The 23382-nt window shown below is 34.1% G+C and overlaps 1 protein-coding gene across 1 annotated transcript in view; it reads left to right on the top strand.

Moving 5' to 3' along the window:
- LOC110113854 (rab3 GTPase-activating protein non-catalytic subunit) overlaps nucleotides 1-21294 on the top strand; it is a gene marked incomplete at its 3' end in the record, with an annotated part of 52947 nt that extends 31653 nt beyond the window's left edge. The window contains 7 exon segments of the mRNA XM_020846560.2: nucleotides 4955-5398; nucleotides 5475-5624; nucleotides 5725-5910; nucleotides 6074-6135; nucleotides 6251-6408; nucleotides 20924-21072; nucleotides 21151-21294. Of these exon segments, the coding sequence (XP_020702219.2) occupies nucleotides 4955-5398; nucleotides 5475-5624; nucleotides 5725-5910; nucleotides 6074-6135; nucleotides 6251-6408; nucleotides 20924-21072; nucleotides 21151-21294 (1293 nt within the window).
- Nucleotides 21295-23382: the final 2088 nt, after the last annotated feature.

Genomic DNA, 23382 nt, shown 5'->3' with positions numbered 1-23382 from the left:
ATAAAGAAGCTTTACGAAAAGATGTTTCGCAATGATAACTATTTTTAACCACTTTCATTTGTATGTACAAACCAAAGATCGTCCTGTACAAAGATCTAAATCATATGTACGAATGTACTAAATAGTTTAAATTCTATAAATTGGAGTTTGTTCTTTAAAATTTTCAATCTTTTCATCTCTAGTCCCTTTCAATTCTTGTGTTCAAACTTTTTCTCAAAATGGCAAGCAATAGAAAATGATCATGACCTTCCAAGGGTGGATCATCTCATTTTGAACGAGATGAAAATATTCTATCTAGGGAGAATGAACAAGCCTTTGATAAGTTTGTTCAGGCTAAGATTACCCCTTCTCATCTTCTGATTCAATAAGACATTAGTTTTCAAATCATGCCCCTTTTGAACTCCACTCAATTCTCTTTCTTTCACACTTTAATCTATGCATTTCATTCTAAGACTTTTTACTATTTTCTTCCCAATCTAAGAATGTGAGAAAACAACATGATAATGACCTCTTACATTTTTCATCAACATATTGAAATTACCAAGGGAGATTTGGAGACTTTTCTACATCTTAGGACTAAAGGAATTAGGCCTCATTCAATGATATCTAGAAGTGATTATGGTTGGACCATTGTTAATCAAATTCTTAGGGGTATACCTTCCATCTCAAATTTACCTCTTGTTTTTACACTGAATCAAAATGCTATGATCATTTAGCAAGTCTTAAGAATTTCAATCATTCCTAAAGATGGTAATCAAATCAATATTAACCCTATGTTTTCCTTCATTACATATTGTATACTGAAAAACACTCAAATTGATGAAGCCTAGTTGGTCCTGTACTACAACAATAATTTGTTTGATATTAGACTCTCTGCCACCAGAAGAAAGAAGAATGTAGCTCTAAGACACCTGGTTGCCTACATTCTTAAAAAGAAATACATCCTCATTCATCTTGAACCCCCAAATAACCTACCTATTTATTTCACTGATGCCTCATTTCAAATTCTTTCTCACCGGGCGCAATGGGATGAAGGAGAAGAGTTTGATGGAGGAACCGCACATATACTTGCTCCTACTCCTGGACATAATCAACAGTTATATCAAGGTATGATATAGAGATTTGATCGCCTCAAATCTCATATAGATCAAAATTTTGATCAAGTTTTGACACATCTGGACTAGCATGATTACAGATACAACGAAGATGTGGGCTGGGTTAGAGGGCACTTTGATTTTCTCAACACTCAAGTAGCTACTTCACACAATTCAGTCATCCACAGCCTCCTCAAGATCAAGATCCTCCAAATTATTAGTTTAGTTACAATTTGTTGTACGTTTTATTTTTTAGTTTATGATTGTATGTTTAGTTGCTATTAGTTCTTGTCTTGCTTTTTAGTTGATTTAGTTTTTTAGTGTGTTGTATTTTCTTTATATTTTTAGTTTGTATTATTAAAAAAATGTGTGTTTGGTTATTACTAAGTTTTTATTTCTTTTTTTCTAGAATTATCAATTAATGAGTTAATACTGATTAATCTAAAATGTTCTTTCAAAGAATTACAATTTTATAATTTTTGCATCACAAACTTATTTCCTTACTAAATCTTTTTCTTTACTCTAACTATAAATCAAATTATAATGAGATCTAGATAAGGAAATCTTTTTTGATGTTCTAATAAGACATTTGTCTCATAATTATAATTATTGCAGAAAGGTAACCTTATTTCTTTTTATTTTCTTGTTCAAACTATTATTTTTATTATTATCTATATAATTTTATGTTGTGGTTTATTTTTCCTTATACGAGATTTTTTTTTTCTTTTATTTTAAAAATATTCACACAAGCTAAAATTTATTGATTTAGGTTATGGAAAGAATATAATGTCACAAGATGAACAAAGAATGTCAAATTTGAAAAGAGGTACAAAATGAGCCCAACTTGAAAGATGCGCAATGCTTGCCAAATAAAGTTCAAAATCAAAAGATATGCAATTTAGACAATAAAAATTCTCAATTATAGTTGATCAAGAGGCATAAAATGAGCCAACACTATATCTAGTTCTTTTCTCTATATCTCTACTTCTTAGAAAAATTTATATATTTAATAATAAAGTTCAACTATTGAATTTGAATCGGTGTTTTTGTTTAATTTAACGATAATTCTTTTTGATATTCTACTCTCTAGAATTAACATCGAATTTGATCAACTATTCTTATCTCATTTATTTTTTATTTTAAAATATGAGTTTAAAAAGAGTATTTGTTTCAAGAATTTAATCTTAGACTTGCAAATTTTTAAATTTCTTTTCTTTATCAGCTTTTTAAATTCATTAATACTAACTTTCATATTCAAAAGTTTTTTTTTTTATTTGTCTTTCCTTTTTGTTGATGTCAAAAGAGAGAGGTTATTATTTGTGTTTGTTTAAAGTCTTCTGGTTTGTATTTTTTTTTTTTTTTTTTTTTTTGATTTGAAGTTTTTTTTTTAGTTCTATGTTGGTACTATCAGAGGGAGGTTATTTATGGTTATGTTTATTTGAAGTTTTCTTTTGAACTTGATTTTGTGTCATGCTTGTTTATTTTAGGTCTTTTTAGTGTTTGCATTTTTTTTTTGTTTATTTTGCTTTATACTTTGTTTTATGTTTATTTTTAAAAATTAAAAATAAAAAGAGGGATGAAATTTTATTTATCCTCATGATTTTTAGTTTTCATTCATTTAAGGGGAGTTTAAGAGAAAATAATTTTAATTTGTTATTCAAATAATAATTATTTTTGCAATCATAAAAAAAGTGGAGATTATTGCAATTCAGTAATTAAGATTAAGATTGTGTTTTTTTATGATAACAAAATATTATTGTTATGATTTTATTATTTTTCTCCTAACATATATTAGATATTTCTGGTTGATCCTATGAGTACTAACATTTCACAAAAATCATATATTACTTCAAATTGTTGAAGACTTCAAGACAAGATAGAATATGATTTCATGTAAAAGAGTCTATATATCTTTTTTTTTATTTTTCAAGTCTGAGCAAGTGTAATTATTATTGGGAAACCATACACACACATGGGGAGAGTGATAAATTTTTTTAAAAAAACTAATCATAATGCATGATTGGACTTAGTTTTTCTCCATAATTTGGTTACTCAAGCCATAGCTTGATTTTCTTAACTGATCGTACTGTACGATATACAGTCGTACAGATGACTGTCAGTATACAAAATCAGGTTCATACCAGATCGTACCATACAAACTTATTCATTTTTGAACTATTTGTACTGTATGATGTCAGTCATATAGACGACCGGCAGTGTATGAAATTTGGTTCATATTAGATCGAACTAAATGATAGACAGTTATTTTGAAATGTTCGTATTATACGATGTCAATTCGTACATATGACAGACAACATACAAAATTTGGTTTGTACCATATCGTACCAAACGATGGTCAGTTATTTTGAACTGTTTGTATTGTTCGATGTCAATTTGTACAGACGACTCATAGTGTACAAAATCAGGTTCATACCTGATCATTCCATACAAACTTGTTCATTTTTAACTATATGTACTGTAAGATATCAAGTCGTATAGATGACCCACAGTGTACGAAACTAAGTTCGTACCAAACGAAGCCATGATTTTTGAACTATTCGTACCGGACGATCTTCGATCGTACAATACAAACCATGGACGATTCTCTTAAAAATTCAATTTTTGAACAATTTTTCATGTGTTTTCTATAAATAGAGTCCCAAAACTGTCATCCCTATCTTTTTTGCTTCGAATTTTCTCCTGAGAGTGACTATTGGGAGTGTGTTTGAGAGAGATTTTGAGATTGGAGAGTGAGAGATCTAGTGAAAGGGAATTATGAGGGATTCACAAGGCTGCCCAAAGTGAGGATCTCTTTGTTCTTCTTCTAATTTCTTCCCAACTTCTTTGGAATCTCTTGAGAGAATACCTTCAAGACTGGATCAAGGTTTTCTACCTTCACTAGGAGGGTGAAAAAGACATGACGGTTCTCTATCTTCACCATGAGGGTAAAAAAGGACGTGTAGGTACTCTGCATTCACCTAGTGGGCGAAAAAAGATGAGAATGTACGTTATCATCACTTGGAGAGTGTAAAAGGCGACGATTCTTTGCTGCACCGGGTTGGTGGAAGAGAGTTTGTAAGGACTTCTCCGCCTTGCTGTGGGGGCAAAAAGAAAGTTACTATTATTTAGTGCAATACCTAGATGAGTCTCTAGGGAGTGAATGTAGGTCTAGTTGGATCGAACATCTACAAAATTTGGTGTTCTTCTGTTATCTTTTATTTTTCCTGCATTTTATTTCACTGCTATTTATATTTGTGGTTGAAAGATTATTCGTGAAAGTCATTTCTATAAATAACTGCATATTTCAAAATTAGTGTTTTTAATCTTCTAGAAAGATTAAAAAAAAGTTTTTCAAAATTCAAGATTTTGTTTTAAATAACAAATTCACCCTTCCTCCCCCCCTTCTTGATTTGTTAAGGGACAGTTCTATAAGGTCTAACAATCTATACGAACTTTCGCAAAATACGCAGTTAGTACACAGTAAATACGCACAAAATACGGAGTACGTACGTACAAAATATGTAGTACATACGCACAAAATAAGGAGTACATACACACAAAATACACAGTAAGTACGCATAAAATACGCACAAAATATCATTGTTCGCACTAATTCCTACCATGTTGTAAAGAAATGTGGACAAATATGAATGCTTCAAACTCTTAGAGGGATTTGAATTTTACCGATAAGTTGAAGCCTACATTTTCCTAAATTTATCTTCTCCTATGACAGCACTTCTTTGAACTGTTATGTTTCCTCGACGCCTTCTTACTTATTTCAGCCCCCACGTACTCTGAGCATATCTTCTGGTTGTAAAAAGAAACGCCCTCCTCCAAATCAATTTCCATTAATTGGATAGGAGCGTTCGGATTCGGCACCAAATCTCTCTCTCTCTCTCTCTCTCTCTCTCTCTCTCTCTCTCTTCTTCTTCTTCTTCTTTCTGCCCGCCGCCCTGGCGCGGCGGAGCCACTTCACCGAGCTTTGCTGCATCGCTTGCAGCGAGCTCGAAGACCTAGGCGCTGGTGAGCGCGAGGGATGGCTCTCCGACTCTTCCCTTCTTTCCGCTCTACACCCCCACGCCCTCGCTTTAGCTCACACCTCCCTCTCCCTCCTTCTTCTCCTTCCACTCGATCCATCCTCTTTCCGTCGCCCAACCACCGTCCGCCCATCCCTCTCCGCTGAAGAGGGCCGCATTTCCGCTATTGAATGGCTTCCCTTCGCCGATCTATTGGCCCTCGCCCTCGGCACCTCCTCTGGATCCCTCCTTATTTACTCTCTCTCCGGTGTTCTTATCCACAAACAGGCATGTTATTTTTCTTCTTCTACTAATTTTGTTATGCTCTCTAGTTTTCATTCACATCTGTGTTACTTTCTTGTAGATCGTACATCCCGGCCGGATTTTAAGGTTGAGATTCCGGGAAAAGAGGGGTGAATCCCTGTTGGATGCTACTGGTGCTGCAACTTCTTCTGAAGAACTTTGCGTAGTTTTATCTGGGGCTGTTGCTCGCTTTGATGGCTCGGATATACAGGTCATTTTCCATTAAGGAATATGCTTTTATGATGAATGTTTTCTTTATACAAGAAATTATATGTTTTTTTCCCTTTTAATGAGGTTATGCTGTAGCGCAGAGCCTGTTTCGAAGATGGTTAGAAGAGGAGGGGTCTCAGATGTGGAATAACAGGCTTGCAAGTGAGGACGACGATGATAGTCCCTATCGGAGGATACCGTTCCAGCTGTGGAATGTAAGCAAGTACGGGTCATGCGTTGATGCTGCAATTGTGGGGATAATGCCTCCTCCATTGATGGAGCTCCAGGTATATACCCTTCTTCTGAATAGAGCTGGTACTAGTAGTTAATTTTCTCTTGAGCTTTCCTCCTTTCTTAAATGCCATCCTTTTTCTGCTAAAGATATAATTTTAAGGGATCATATCTGAGGCCATGCTGGTATTGAATTCAGCTCCTTTTATTGCTGGGCAGTCGAGTCAACGTTATTACTGCGCAATTGCTGTTGGAGAAGATGCCGTAATTTCAGCTTTTAGGTTAGTTTAGATAAATGTGGAATCTTTTCGGAGTGGGACTTCTGAAGTTGCTGTTATGATTTTTGTAGTTTCATAGAACTCGGCATGTTTCTGATTTCCTGTCTCTGGTGAAAAGGCTTTCCGAGGATAGAAGCCGGTCTATAGTTGGAACAATTCTATCGAAGGTTGTGCCTGCTACTTTTTCAACGCTGGCATCAGTTTCAAGAATGATATGGCGAAGTGAGCAGAAACCTTTAAAGAAGCCTCAAGTGGCTTCGCAGCCATTTGCCAAAGGTCGGAATCCACTTGCATTGGTTTTCTTTTGCTTAGTTTTACCCTAATGGACATTTTGGTTTAATGTACATAAACTATTTACAATAGCAATCAACCTACAGCTGTATTCCTATTCCGTTTTTAAGTATGAATTTGTGTATAATGAAAATAGCTTAAAGTATGCTACTGCTAAGCACCAAAACTAGAAGTCTAGAACATGACCATATAAATGTATTTATAAGAGTTATCCGTGCAGACTGATATTTTTGTTGTTGTTGATTACCAAATGACACTTAATTAAACTGCAAAATCACTATCATGACAAATACCCAGACCCAAAACTATGTGGTGCCTCCATCTAAAGACATTTCTTTATATATGTCCTTCAGTTGTCCTTTGTATTTTAAATTCTTCTATTGTCATTTCACACAAAAAGGAAAATATTTTTTGTAGTTAACAATTTATGGATGGCATTTTGGATGGAATTGAAGGCTCTTTCTCAATGAGTTAATGTATGCCATTTTGGGCGAAATTTTAAAAACAACATTTATTTAAATTTAAATTATATAAAACTGAAGTTAATTTTTTTTAGCAAATTAGATCAAGTCACCATGTGGCTATTGATTTGTGTGCCACATAGGCAAGTCGCCCCTTCCCCCCCACCCATGTGATTGAATTTATTCCATGGAGTAAACAATACGAAAAAAATTATAACTATTTGTATTTTTTTGTTACCATTCTAACATATTTTTAATTTCTTTTAGTTTATATTTTGAAATCTAAAAAATATTCTACAAAACTAAATAGCATACAAAAAATCAATGAATAAAATTCTTTTGATAAAGTTAATAAGTTGTGTTTTCGAAAAAGAACCATCATAATTCTAATTGAGAAGAACAAGCATTTAAAGTCTGGTTACTAGACTTTATGAAAGTCTAGTTATTACACTTTATGATTTAGTTGATTGCAATTAATTCAATTAATATGTTTTGGAAGATGAGGAACCAAAACTTCAAATAAAAAAAATAATTTTTTTAGTGTTATAAAATATTTTTTAGATTTCAAAATATAAACTAAAAGAAATTAAAAAAACTCTTATAATAGCAGCAAAAAAAACATATAGTTATCATTTTCTTTACATTAGTACTGTGGAAAAAAATCCAGCAGGTCGCCATCTGGCGGGCAACTTGCCTGGGTGGCACGCAAATCGCCAGCCATGTGGCAACTTAGTATGATTTGCTAAAAATTTTTTTTAACCATCGTTTTGTATAATTTAAATTTAAATAAATGCTGTTTTTAAAATTTTGCTGCCATTTTGACACCATATGATGATGGAGAAAAAGATACTTAAAGATCTGTCACTTGCAGGAATATACATATTTACTAAACAGTTAGAATGAACAACACAATCTGGCGCAATGTATAGTAAAAGTCTTACATATTTTTACAGTAGGACAAGCAAGTAAGTTTTGAAAAGAATTCCTCCATGTATAGTTAGTACAGTTCAGTTCCAGTTAACATTTGCAATAACTGAAAACAAATCAGAAATTTTACATTTGTCCCATATTGATTGACTTTGCTTTGGTAATGGCTATACTATTATTAAGATAAGCTTGTAAACTGTTGTGGTGGTTTTAATGCGTTACTGAGAAATTCAGAAAAAAGAATAACCGAAGCTTTAAAATTGACATTCAGAATAGTTTCTGCTGTATTATCTAATTAATATCTCTATAATGCAATGCTTAAGATTGAGCCCAAAATAGAATACCAATTGATGTAGAACATCAAGATAATCAAAATAATCAAACTAAGAGAGGCCCAATTACTAGAACTCTAATAGGGGCCCAAGCACATCAAAATGCTCAAATTAGGACAGGTCCAATTATAAGTGCCCAAGGATGGAGAAAATTTCATATTTTAAATTTCGAAGTTTCAATTTTGTATTCTATAATTTTTGCACTTTTTTTTTCACCTTTAGACAAGGTTTTGGCTGACCATTAAATGGATGGTTAGCATCTTCTTCCATCAATAGTCTTTTTTTCATCCAAAAATTTTCATTTTTTTGACTAAGTGTAGTCTGAGGGTCATTTTAAACTCTATATATAGTTTTGATATATATAAAAAAAATTTCAATTTTGATTGTTAGAAAAAATTATTGAGAATTATTCTTTTGTTGGTTGGAGTTTATTGCCAAACCTATCCATGTATCCATCATTTTCTGTTTCACCTTAGCCATCTCCCAAGACTAGGCATCATCACCAACAACATCAAGCCTTTATCCCACTACGTGGGGTCAGCTACATGAATCATTTTTCTCCATTGTGTCATATTAAAAGTCAAATTCTCATTTAAACCTATTAAAAAAAGATCATTTCTAATATTTTCTAACCAAGTCTTTTTAGGTCTTCCTCTACCTTTCTTAACCTAAGTTAAATCTAATACCTCTACTTTTTTAACCGGGTCATGGAAAGGCTATTATTTTATGTGACCAAACCATCTAAGGCGACTCTCTCTGATCTTATCTTCTACTGGAGCTACTCCAACCTTTTCACGTATATGCTCATTTCATATCGTATCTCTAAGGGTAAATCCACTCATCCACCTGAGCATCCTCATCTCTGCCACACTTAACTTAGTATTATGCTTCTCTTTTAATGGCCAACATTTGACACCATAAAGCATTGCAGGCCTCACCACCATCTTATAGAATTTTCCCTTAAGTTTGAGGGGTACTTTTTTATCACACAACAAGCCCGATGCATTCCTCCACTTCAACCATCCAACTTGAATTCTGCTGATAATATCTATTTCACCATCACTTTGAACAATAGATCCAAGATATCTAAAACATGTACTCTTATTAATGACTTGATCGCCCAAAGTCACAATCCCCTCGAATGAAATGAGAATCAAATTTCTTTAGGTCGGTTACCAATGTCAATAATTGGAGATTACACAATTCAAACAGTTATGGATTCAACAAATCAAATGAAAAAAAGAAAAAAACCCTTGCTTAGTTCAAGAACGATTACCAATTACTAATTACTCTAATTACTAAGATTTGGTTTGGAATAAAGTAGTATTAGCCAAATCACTTTCTTTTATCTATCTCATTTTTTTCATTCAATTAGTAAGGTATCATATAAAAAAAAAGTTCATGTTCCACCGTATCACTATTACTACTAAAATTACAGTCCATATATCCCGTTTTATATCTACTCAAGCGAAAACCTTTAGACCCTAAGGTTGACCTCCATAATTCAAGTTTACCTTCAACTCCCTCTCTAGTTCTATCAAGAAGAAGAATATCATCAGCAAAAAGCATACACCATGGTACATCCTCTTGCAAATTTCTAGTGAGAACATCCATGACTAAAGCAAAAAAGATAAGGGCTTAAGGCTGATCCTTGATGTAACCCAATCCAAATAGGGAAATACTTGGTCAAACCACCTTGTGTTTGAATACAAGTAATAACTCTTGCATACATATCTTTAATGATTTGAATATAAGCGTTATTAACTCCTTTCTTATCAAGAACACTCCATAGAACTTCTCTTGGAACTTTATCATATGCTTTTTCTAAATCAATAAATATCATATGTAGATCCTTCTTATTTTTTCTATATTTCTCCATCATACCTCTTAACAAATGTCTGGCTTCCATAGTCGACCTACCCGACATGAATTTAAATTGATTTTGAGAAACATTAGTATCACGCCGCAACCTATGCTCCATAACTCGCTCCCGCTCCCATAGTTTTAAAGTATGACACATTAACTTAATTCCTCTATAATTCGCATAATCTTGTGCATCACTTTTACCTTTATTCTTAAAAATAGGAACTAACACACTCATTTTCGACTCATCTGACATCTTTTTAGTCTTCAAAATAGTATTAAAAAGTTTAGTAAGCCAAGAAATTCCTTCATCTCCTAAGTATTTCCACATCTCTATTGGAATATCATCAGGTCCAATAGCTTTTCCATCCTTTATTTTTTTTTAAAGCCTTTCTAACTTTGGTTTTACTAATACGCCGATAAAAACAGAAACCTTTATTTTCATTTAGGGTGCTAAGGTCATTACAGTCAATCGTCTTTTCACAGTCTTCATTAAAAAGTTTAGCAAAATATCTCATCCACCTTTGTTGAATATCATCTTCTAAGAAAAGTATTTTTTGATCTTCATCCTTAATACACTTCACTTGAACTAAACCTTACTACTCCTATCTCTTTGTTTGGCTAACTTATACATATATCTTTCTTCCTCCAATCTAATCTATTATATAAAACACTAAAAGCTAAGGTCTTTGTATCGCATATTGCTTTCTTAGATTCCTTACATGCCTCTTTATATCTTTTCTAATTATTCAAGTTTTTACAATTAAACCAATTTTTATAACAAATCTTTTTATTTTTATTCTTATCTTGTACATTTGGATTCCACCGCCAACTAATTAATTTTTACTAGGCATCATCACCCAAAGCCATCAAATAATTTTAAAGCCTTCCTTAAGTCTTTTAGCTAAGACTAGTCCACAATCACCTAGTTTTATTAATCTTTCTTTCACGATCCCTTAAAGCTCTTAAAACATCACAAAAGCTCTAAATCATAGCCGCATATCTTAAGCTAGCCCTCTATAATCACTTTTTACCATTTATCCATCCCTAAACCAATTCCTAAATGATTTAAATTATTCATTCAATATTAGATCCATTTGAGCTAGTCATAGTTTTGCAACCTTTATTGATGCGAACATCCAACCGTCCATGCATATCCGAGGAGCTGAAGATCGACAGCCATGATCATCCTACGTTATCTTAAATTTTTATTTGTAATTTTCATTTTAATTATGCATTTTCCATTTTTACCCTTAAAGGTATAATCTTATGTAAGCCCTAGGGGCATGATCGTCTTATTTTAGTTTCTTTTATTTCAGAGGCATATATATAGATGCACTTGCTAGTATAATAATATGATGGAGTTTTAATAAAAATTTTGTTATGCACTTTTATTCCTTGGGATGACTTAGGTGAGACCTCTATGGGAGGGAATTGTATTTTCCACCAGCCACAAGATGGGTCCGGGCTCATGGCTTGAAGTCCCTTGGTGAAGGGTAACGCAACACCCGTCAGTCGCAGGAAGCGTCCAGGCTCAAGGTTTTCTTTATTTTTGTTTCTCCTTATTTTTTTCTAATCGCCATTTCCATCCTCTCTCCAATCCCGCCGGCTTCACCCCCTCCAGCCAAACCCATCGGCCTCTTCTCACAACCCTCTCTTCTTCCCCACCGAAATTCCCCATCCCTATCCTAAGCCTAACTGACCATCTTCCCCCCACCTCCAAACTACCAACACCCTCACAAACCCTAACCCTAAATACCCCAATAACTGCCGACCACCTTCTTTCCCCCATTGGCTCCACAATTTCATCTTGTCTTTAAAGCCTTCCTATTTTATACATCTTAATTATATAATGAATTCGAATTCAAAATTCAAATTAATTTGAATTTATTTTCTAAATTAGGATTCTTATTTTAAGAAAGTTGTTTAATTTGGTCCAATAAAATTACTGATTGGATTTGATTTCAATTAATCTTCCTCAATTTCAGATTCCAATCAAGGCCCACTTTAATTCTCTTTCCCTAAACCCTCTCCTCTCTCTACACGCCGCCCTCTCTCTCCTATCTCCTCTCTCTACTTAATTAATGCTTCTCCATTAAAGCCCCAATCTCTCTCCTATTTTAATCTATGTTGCACCGATACGGATACGGCGACACGGATACGACACGATACAGATACGGGACACGTCAATTCTTAAAAATACAGGATACGGGTACGGTGCGGACACGACATTATAATTTGTAAATCATACATAAAAATTAAGAAAGCAATCAAAACATAATATTTGAAATTACAAAAAAAAAGACAACAACATGATTTGTAGCCTTGTAGCTTATAATACCAAAATATAAGTAAGCATTAAATGTCTTGTACAACAACAAAAGCATAAACATAAATTATCTAGCACATGAAGTTTCAACTATTCAATAGAAGGAATGATATAATTATCTTCTTCATTGGTTTGTCTTTGAACTTCTATATCATCTTCAATAAATATCATAGCTTCTAATTCAGGCTCATCAAGTGAAAGATTAGTAATTTTTAATATTTTCATATCATCAAGAGACTCAAATCCATCTCGGAAATGACATAATCTTCCTCACAACCGCGGAAGTAAATACGATACGCCTTTTTTTTGGATTTTTTTTTTGTTTTTCAATGGACATGCGTATCGCCTTTTGAAATTAAATAGTATTTTAATTGGATACGGATTTGGCGTATCTGACAAGTATCAGTGGAGCATCGGAGGCGTATCCGTGTATCGGATACAGCACGCCTTCATAAACAGGTGTATCGGTGCAACATATATTATAATTAATTCATTCCCCAAAAAATGGAACTCCATTTAAGGGATTAATTAAGTACCCATTCCCTTCCTTTTCCATTTAGTTTGAAATTCAAATTTCAAATGACCCCATCCCCCCGCTCCCATTCTACATCAGTTTGGAATCAGAGTATAGTTGCTCCCACGAGACGTGAACTTGACGGAGTCGAGCTCTTTTCCACCCTGGAGAATGATGCGGACATCCAACCGTCCATGCCTATCCGAGGAGCTGAAGATCGACAGTTGTGATCGTATTATGTTATCTTAAATTTTTATTTATAATTTTTTTTTAATTATGCATTTTCCGTTTTTATCCTTGAGGGTCTAATCTTATGTAAGCCCTAGGGGCATGATCCTCTTATTTTATTTTTTTTTTCATTTATGAGGTTTATATATAGATGCCCTTGCTAGTGTAATGGTATGATGAAGTTTTAATAAAAATTTTGTTCTGCAATTCTGTTCCTTGGGAGGACTTAGGTGAGATCCCTATGGGAGGGAATCATATTTTCCACCAGCCACAGGATGAGTCCGAGCTCGTGGCTTGAAGTCTCTTGGTTTAGGGCAACGTAACACCCGTCAGCTGCAGGAAGCGTCCAGGCTCACGGTTTTCTTTGTTTTTGTTTCTCCTTATTTTTTTTTCTAATCGTCATCTCCATCCTCGCTCCAATCCCGCCGGCTTCATCCCCTCCGCCCAAACCCGTCGGTCTCTTCCCACAACCCTCTCTTCTTCCCCATCGAAATTCCCATCCCCCTCTTAAGCTTGACTGACCATTCCCCCACCTCCAAACTACCAACACCCTCACAAACCCTAACTCTAATACCTCCATAGCCACTGGCCACCTTTCCCCCATTGGCTTCCATAATTTCATCTTGTATTCAAAGCCTTTCTATTTTATACATCTTAATATGGTAATGAATTTGAATTCAAAATTCAAATTAATTTGAATTTGAATTTGTTTCCTAAATTAGTATTCTTATTTTAGGAAAGTTGTTTAAATTAAGTCCAATTAAATTTCTGATTGGATTTGATTTCAATTATTCTTTCTCAATTTCAGATTCCAATCAAGGCTCTCTTTAATTCTTTTTCCCTCAATCCTCTCCTCTCTCCACCCGTTGCCCCTCTATCCTATCTCCTCTCTCTACTTAATTAATGCTTCTCCATTAAGGCCCGCAATCTCTCTCCTATTTTAATTAATTCATTCCCAAAAAAAGGAACTCCATTTAAGGGATTAATTAAGTACCCCTTCTCTTCCTTTTCCATCTAGTTTGAAATTCAACCCCCCTCCCCCCGCTCCTGTTCTACATCATTTATACAAACCCTAAAAGCAACCCCCTTACACCATCAACTATAAATCACACCTCCATATCATAAGCAAACCATCCATTGTCATCTCTAGTCACTACTTCATTTATGAAGTCTCCCAGCACCATTGACTTTAGTATTAGAGCTAAGCCTAGGAGTAGGAACTTGAAAAAGCAATTTTAGTCCATTATGTTTAGTGAATGTAAGCCTATCGTGAATGCAAAATCTTCCAATTAGTTAACTACTCTGTAAAGCCATGCGTTTCTCCCTTGGTGTGACCTTAGCCTTTAATTGAGTGATTACCTTAGTGAGGGAGTCTTCCACTCATAAAACAACTCCACACCTGGTGCAAATCAATTTTTGTTGCTTGCTTTCTTTTCTTTGATAATGCTTATTATCATTTATATAAGCTTATTTTGAATAACTTGTGTTAACCTGCTTTCTTAAAAATAATTACTGAAAAATGCTTGATAGTTTTAGTCATCTTTATTTGCATTTAAAATTCGATGCACAATGATATAATTGTGTTGAACTTGGTATTTTTTAAACTAAATAGAATTTTTCAAAAAAAGACCTAAGATGTCTAAGGAGATCTTAGGATGTGAAAGGTTTAGTACCCCTTCCTACGTGAAAGTTCTCTTAGTCTAATATTCACTTTAATTGCACATTTATATTTTCTTCTTTCTCAGTTTCTCTCTCTCTCTCTCATCTTAAAAAATGTTCCTCTCATATTTTTTCATACATTATTTTCAAAACATCATATTTACAGTGCATGGTACCTAATTCAACTTTCATGGACCAGGCCAAAAACTTCGCTAGAATGGTAGATGTTTTAAACATCAGAATCCATAAAAATGATACAAAGTCGTAAGAAATATTTATGATGAGTGTATAATCCAAACAAATTTCTGGATTGGTTAGTATAAATGGATGATTTCTTTGATTGGTATAAAATAAATGATTGCTAGAGAATGACTTGTACCAATATGAAATTAGTAGGGCATGGAAAGATTTATCACACCAACACATTAACCTATGAGTAGTAGGCTAAGAAGAGTGAACCTTATTTTGGTAGAAATGAAAGAGATATTAAAAGCTAAGTATTATGTGGGACATCATAATAAGAGAATGGGCAATTACTCACCTTGAAATAGGATTGTATGACAATCACTATGTAGCTGAACATCTTTGAAGACTTGTTCTTTATGATTGATTATGCTGATAATGATTTGCAGTTAGCCGACCAGTTTGTCATTGGCCTTAGGGTAGATATATTAAAAGAAACCTTTTAATTTGCTTTCTTAGTGGATCAAAAGAAGAAGTATGTCTGTATTTCAAGAACTAAGAGTCATGTTTCATCAACTTCATCTCAAAGGTCTATCATTAGACCCACTTTGTCCATTAGAGGAACTCATGTGATTCAAGCTCCAATTAATGAGAGTTCTAAGCCCACTGTAGATATTATATATTTTGAGTGTCACAAGGGTTACATGCAGCATCAGTGCAAGACCTTGATATTATTTGTAGAAGAAACCAATATCCTTGGAGATGATGATTTGAAAATAATTTTAATGACATCCATTTTTCTCTTGCTGAGGTTTATAGATTGTTTCCACTTACAAGTTATGAGTGTTTGATTATAGTAAAAAAATTGAATTTGAGATTGGAGACAGAAGAATATCTCCTACATGTATTTTGTTTGTAATAAAAAATGGTGAAAGTTTTCCAACGATGGAGAAAGTATCATGAATGTGATCTTTACCTTCACCTTAGCTTGGATAAATATGAAATTTGAACCCCACCATGAGCTCTTCCATATGAACTAGGTGAGCAATACTTTTTTCCATCATCAGTAGGTGTTTTGCTCCACTTAAGATATGAAGTTATCATGATCAGATTTAGTGTAATGTGCTTCCCATGGATATTTCACCTATCCTCTTGGGTAGACTGGTAGGAAGAATATTTACGTGTTTAAACATAATAATAATACTATAAAAATCATGACAGGGAAGCCAATAAACAAAACGCCAACTTTGGAATCTCAAAAGTATACATTCAACCTTCAACCTAAGAAAAATTCAAAGAAAGGTGCGAAACTACAATTAATAAGTAATGGATTGCCTACTAAGAGGCTTCGTGATTTTGTTTTTTATCTTAATACTAATAAGCCTACTTTAAGTATAGTTTCAAGTAGTCTAAGAAAAGAGAAAGTAGGAGTTGGTATCTTAAGGGATGATTTAATCATACACTACATCTATTTAGAGAGGTTACATATGACTTTTTAAGAGGCTATTTTGTTTGAAGTAAAGTGAAAAAAAAAGTAAATTAAAAGGAATACAGTGTAAAGCATTTTAGTTTATTTTTGATGGAAAGTAAACTCGTCCAATTTTGAGCAAAAACTATTTTTACCAGAAGCAATCTTTACCACAGCCAGCCACCGTCACTACCTGCCATCGTACGCCGTCCATCACAATTGCCGCCAACCACCACCACTATCATTTGCCAGCACCCGCAGCCGCCGCCACCACCACGGTCGTCCACCGCCACCACCATTTTTGAATTTTACACTACATTCATTTTATTTCAAACCAAACCAACAAAACAAACATTCACTTGCTTGCACTTTTCATACTCATCCAAACAACACCAAAGTATTTCTTTTACACTGCATTCCTTTTTCAACAAACCAAACAACCTCTATGACTCATAGATGTCATGGTGTCTGCTCTTTTATTAAATTTTAATGATATTACTTCTAAGCATGCCATAGATTTAATGCTCGAGTCACAATCCCCAAGCATTCCATCTCATGCATGCTCTGATGTTGCGTTTTCTTTTGATAAATACTTTCAAAGCCTTCACAATAAAATAATGAATCAAGTAATTATAAGGAAAAATATGCTAACACAACGGACCATGATCATTCTACTAAAAAATATAAAGAAGGCGATTAAATGTTGATTCTTATCTGACCAGAGAAATACCAATCCACTAAATTAAAGAAATTACATGATAGGGTTGGTGAATCATTTAGAATTATTAGGAAAATTGGAACCAATGCATACAATATTGATTTTCCTATTGATATATTTATCAACTCGATTTTTTATTATTGAGGATATCTTATCCTATAATTCAGTGAGCCAATATTCAAATGTTCAGTCTAATACTTTGTCAAGAGACAGCACCATCCACTTCTAGAATCACTCACAGTCCAGTTTTATTGAAGTAGAGCCTATCATTAGGGAAGAAGTCCCTAAAGATATAATTGCAGATCACAAGTTTATAATAATTCTATTAAAAATATAAAGAATGTGATTGTTTTAATTCTCGTTAGACCTGAAAGATACCAATCCACTAAATTAAAAATAAAAATAAAAATAAAAATTGTATGATATAGCTAGTGAATCATTTGGAATTATGAGGAAAATTTTGACCAATGCATATCATATTGATTTGTGTGTTGATATACTTATCAAATTGATTTTTAATATTAAGGATATCTTATCCTATGATGTAGTTAGCTATCCTCCAAATGTTCAGTCTAATACTTTTAGCAGGAGACAACACCATCCACTTGCAAACTTGCCACGTTTACTTTTATGGAGGCAGAGTTCATAAATTGAAAAAGTTACTAAAAACATAGTTGCAGATCATAGGTTTTTTATAAATGGAAGACCAAACCCCAAACGAAGATATTTGGATGGCAAGAATGGATTTAGAGAAATGTGTTCCTCAGCTTTTAGTTGGCTACCTGGATTTTAACTCTACAATGTAGAGTTCATATGAGCCTATGGAAGTTGATGTAGGACTTTAAGGTGATCAAAATAATTAAGTTAAGGGAGGCATAATTGAAAGAAGTCAAGCAAGATCCCAAACACATCAAGATGCTTAAGCTAGGATAGATCTAATTACAAGAGCCCAAGCTTGAAGAAAATTTAATATTTTGAACATCAAGCTCGAAGTTTAGATTTTGTATTTCATCATTTTTGCACTTTTACTTTACCTTGGGACAAGTTTTTCTGCCAGCCACTTGATTTAGTTTCGAAATGGTATGCAGTTAATGCATATGTTTGGCGTATTCCTCCACTAAATGCTATAATTTCTCTCCATTTTCTTTTCTTCTTTTCTTTATAGTAATGGTAGCCCAAAAGTCATTTTATATTTTATATGAAGTATTGATATGTAATGAAAAATTTTAGTTTCGAATGATATAAAAATTTGAAAAAATTTACTCTGGAGCTTGTTGGCTAGGTATAAACCTTCCTTGGTGGGAAAAGCTAGTTATTTCTTGGTGCTTATATTTTCTTTAGAACTTTTCTCCCAAACCTCTCCATTATCACTTTTATCTAAGCTGCCAACCTCACAAAGCCATCAAAATAATTTTAAAGCCTTAAGGCTCTAGGCCAAGACTAGTCTCATCACCTAGTCGTATTCCACAAAGCCCTTAAAGCTCTTTAAATTCCACTAGATGCTCTAGATCATAACAACTTATCTTTAGCTAGCCCTCCATAATTATTTATTGTTATTTGGTGACAACTAAACCCATTTCTAAAACAGTTAAACAAAATCAGCCTAAATTAGATCCATTTGAGCTAGTTTTAATTTATCTACCTTTATAATAACCTAAAGATCACCCCCCTACCATCAACTATAGATCATACCTCAGCATCATAAGTCAACCATTTATAGCCACCCATTTCTCTACTTGTAAAGTCTTTCACCACCATCACCATCTTTTCTACCTCCTCTTCCCTGTTCAAGGACAGAATCCGTGAGCTGTTTATGGTCAGTTTTATGTAAAAGAAAACAAGGCATGCAAACTGACAAATAAGGTTTCAACAAAGTTCGTTCTTGAAGGTAACCTGTCGTTAGTGGTGAGGTAGTTGATGAAACTCGAGTCTTAAAAACAAGTACTCGAGCTTTGATTCTTTTTTTTTTTAATTATTTAAAGTTCATACTAGCAACACCTATGCGCAGGAGACAATTCTATTCCTTATGAATCCATATCTCAGTTTTCATGAGGATAAAAGAGATCACTCAGAATGTGTGCAATTAGGAATATTCGTTTGCTTGTAGATATTAACTCTGTTCTGTTGATTTTAGGAGGATTGTAATCCGAGAGTATTAGAGGATGCCTATGCGGCATTAATTTTTGAACCGCACCATTTTTCCTTCAACATTTAGTGTAGGCAGATTGCTCACATTATTATTATTTTTGTATGCTTTATGTAATAAATGAGTGATCTTAATCTTCACGAGGATGGTTCATCTGTAAGATTTCTGGCAATCTTGCATGCCTATGAAGCTTTAGTTTTTAGGTCAGTGGGGTTTTGAAATTGTTTATAGATTTGCACATGGTCTTGCAATGAATTTCTTATTGTTGATTGTCTTGATTTGATATGTTATTTGATGGTAGCCAGAACTACCGAATCTGATTTTTTTTTCACGACTGAATTCTCGGTAAGATATCCAATCATGAAAGAAAGTTTTAAATTTTATTTGAATTTATAAATTGATGTATTGTGAAGATGGATTAATATTAAATAATTTATCTTTCTCTATGCTCTTTTTCTTGTATTGCTTGGATATGTTATTGACCTCATTGGCCTGGTTAAGAGCTGCTTAAAAGTAAAATTTCCAAGCATGGTAACTCGGATATAGAGACATTTAACCCTTGAAATATTTTTGGTCCTACCATAGTTCTGGCTACTGCTAATGCATCATTAATTAGCTAATTTATGATGTTGCTCTTATTCTTCACGAACAATCAAACTATGATAAATAAAATCGTACTCCTGGATGGCACAATCTATTTAACCAATTGTCATTACTAGAACAAACGGACTCACTTAAATTAGTGTCAAAATTTATAAAGAATTGGTTGCAACATTTTTATGTCTGACAAAAGTAGTGACTAATGTTATTTTATAAAATCCAATTATGGTAGATTGATAGAAAATGTGTTAAAGGTTTGAAATAGAGAAACGGCAGTGAGGGAGGAAACATGTAGAAGCTGCAGCTGCTTAATGTGAAGAGCAAAAGGAGAGATGAAGAGATTGGATGCTTTTAGGATTATTTTTGTGGAGGCTGTTGTCCTATATGCATCATTTTGATATCCTCTTTTAGAATAATTTATAATCATTAGATGGAGTTTGAGCGATCATGCTGCCCTTTTTCTATACTTTTTTTGAATTAATAGTAAAATAGAGAGTCAAAAGGTGTCTCGTGCTTGGGGCAGTGTCATTATATGTTGGGAATGGCATTGAACATGATTGAGACTTCAAATACATGTTCATGATATTTAAGTCGAGCAAGGAGAGGCCTTTTTTTAGTTTCTAATCTTGTCGGAGAGGTGTGACCTGCAATTAGGGACAAGGCCGCGTGCATATATTCTTGGCTGACTTTAAGACAGTCTGTGGTAACTCGTTGAATTTTCTCTGATTCTCTTCAAGTTAGATTTGCACGTTAAAGCAGGATGAACTGACCCAACTTCTTTCCTGTGCCTCTTTTTTGGGGTGAGAATGTGACGTGTTTTCCAATCTAATTTGATTAAAGATTCATTCATGCCTGAGAACATCCAGTTGCCAATTTGCTGCAGAATCCTAATAAGGCTACCATGCTTAATGATATCAACTTTCAGACATTTGGCTGCATTTCCTAGTTTTAACAATCTTCAGATCCAATTTATTCTAAAGATTATATGCTTGAAATGGAAATTTAAATAGCAGCATCAATGTGCATGTTACTACTTGTCATTGACTTATTTCTAGCAGCATATTTGTGGCAGCGTCACCTTTGACGTGCTTGAAGGATTCACCAAGGAAAGGAGAGAAACTTGCTGTCAGCCCTAGTGGTACATTAGCTGCAATAACAGATTCTCTTGGCAGGATTCTTTTGCTGGATACTCAAGCACTTGTTGTTGTTCGACTTTGGAAGGTACATCTTTTAATTGGGTATATTTGGGTTTTGATTTTGTTGACTATTTACTTTTTACGATTTTCCTTAACCTGTTAGGGTTACCGGGAAGCATCATGTCTTTTTATGGAGGCAATGATTGACAAAGACAAAGCGTCAACAAGTTCCAACTACCCTGGACTTAGAAAAAATGACTATTGTTTATGTTTAGCAATCCATGCACCACGTAAAGGAATTATTGAGGTAACTAAAAGTAGCATTATTCTAATTTTTAAAATTTTCTAGATTCTGGTTGCGAGATGGGTGCACCACTCTTTATGTGTCAACTAAACATTTTTCATTTGCTAAAATACTAGGCTTTATTATCAATATAGAAAAATTTAGTGGAATTTATCCTAATTTATTTACATGATAAATTTGCCCGTCTTAAAAAAAAATATTGATTCTTGGCACTTGCTTAAATTCCTGAAATTTCTCTAGCTTCTCTCCTATTTTTGCACAAACTTTTTTCAGACTTTCTAAAATGATGGAGAAATCTGAGTTATCATGGTAAAATGTAAACGTAGTTGGATGTTTCATTTGAAGATTGATGCAAGTAAGACTTTTTGGTTTTTTCGAGGTTCTTATGATCTATTTAGCATTAGTTGTAGGAGATTGATTGTATGCCTCTTATGCTCTGGCGTTAGATAACATTGATTGCCTTTTATGCCTGTGGTGAATTGACATGTTTACTTCATGCTGAATTATTTTTGAATTACTGCGTTCATGGCTGAGTTATCTACAATCACTTGTATGCAGCTCACTATATTCACTATGAACCCCCTTGCATTATGAATATATCATTATATTGCAAGTCCCTTGATTCATACATATATACAATCCACATTCATTCGATGTTTCTTTTCATATGCACAAGTAGCTTGAACTTCTTTTACCAGTTGACCAATCATCAATAGTATGCATAACATTTTCGCTACAACTGTCTTGCATTTGTAATTTCTGCTTCCTTTAATTTGTCATTAGAGTGTATTTCATTAACATTGGAGTTTCTATTGACCGCACAAATGTCCTTAAAAGCAGCTTGTAGTTCGAGTTCCCTTGTCAATTACTCAAGTTTTGTTCTATGTATATGTTCGAGTTCAAGTTCAGATCATTATAGTCTGAATCAAAGTAAATCTTCATTTTGTCATTCATTTGTCCAATGTCAAGTTCAAATCTATTTAAGTTTTGTTCATTTCAAGTTCTATGTTGTTATGAATTCATATCTTTATAGTTCATTCAAGCTCAAGTTCTTTACGGTCCAACTCAAGTTCGAGTTCTAGCTAAGTTCATTATTGACCATTCAAGTCAAATTTCTTGCTGCTTGAATTCTTATCTTTTCATACACAAATTCAAGTTCTATGCAATGTCATTTAGTTCAAGCTCGTATTCAATTTGAGTCCACAGTGCAAGTTCAAATTCTATGTACACATTTGAGTTTGAGTCCACAAGTCATCTGTTTGTCCAAATTGTAAGTTTATTCTTGATCAAATTTGATTTAAGTTTGATTTATGTTTTTAGTTTAATCATTCGAGTTTGCATTTAGTTTATTTGATGCTAAAATAAATGTCCAAATAAAGTCCCATGTTTTTGTCCAAGTCATGTGCATCTTCAAACGAAATTTCGACAGCCTCCCGGCGTCTCCCCGTTTAGGGGAAATTTTAGGAGTTTGGGCCTCCCGCCACGCTACAGAAAAGCGTGTACTATAGGTGTCGGGTGATACCTTGACCAAAAAGTCTGCAATCCCACCACGCCAAAAAAAAGCGTATTTGGGTCCTAGGCACCTGTTTAAAAAAATAGTTTTATATTTGTTCCCACACGCTAGAGAAAAGCGTGTAAAGGATTTACCCGTCTTGCCGTAGGCATCGCACTGAGTTACCATCACACCATGTTAGAGAAAAGCGTGTATGGGCGATTTTTCGTTGCGTTGCTAATGTCGAGAATGGGATTTCAAGTTTGCGAATTTATACCTTCGGGGTCGGTGGCGATGAGGTAGGTAAAAAAATGCACAAACCACATATTTTCTTACTTTTTTTTGAAATTTCTTTTCTTTTTGTTGACTAACGTGTAATACTCAAAGAAAAGAAACTTGGACGCTGCTTCTCCAACTCCTTCCACGCTCTCTCCTCCTTCCAATCACGATCTCTTCCCGACTTCCTCCCTCACCCGATCGGCCCTCCTCTCCTCTGATCTTCCCTACCTGAAGCCGATCGGAAGTCCCGACCTCCGCCTCCCTTCAATTCGCAGAGAGAGAGAGAGAGAGAGAAAGAAGCCAAGAGAGGAAGACTTACC

The sequence above is a fragment of the Dendrobium catenatum genome, unplaced genomic scaffold (genome assembly GCF_001605985.2).
Source record: "Dendrobium catenatum unplaced genomic scaffold, ASM160598v2 fragScaff_scaffold_1400, whole genome shotgun sequence".
Taxonomy (NCBI): Eukaryota; Viridiplantae; Streptophyta; class Magnoliopsida; order Asparagales; family Orchidaceae; genus Dendrobium; species Dendrobium catenatum.
The sequence above is the reverse complement of the archived record's forward strand: the minus strand, read 5'-3'. Positions and strand labels throughout refer to the sequence as shown.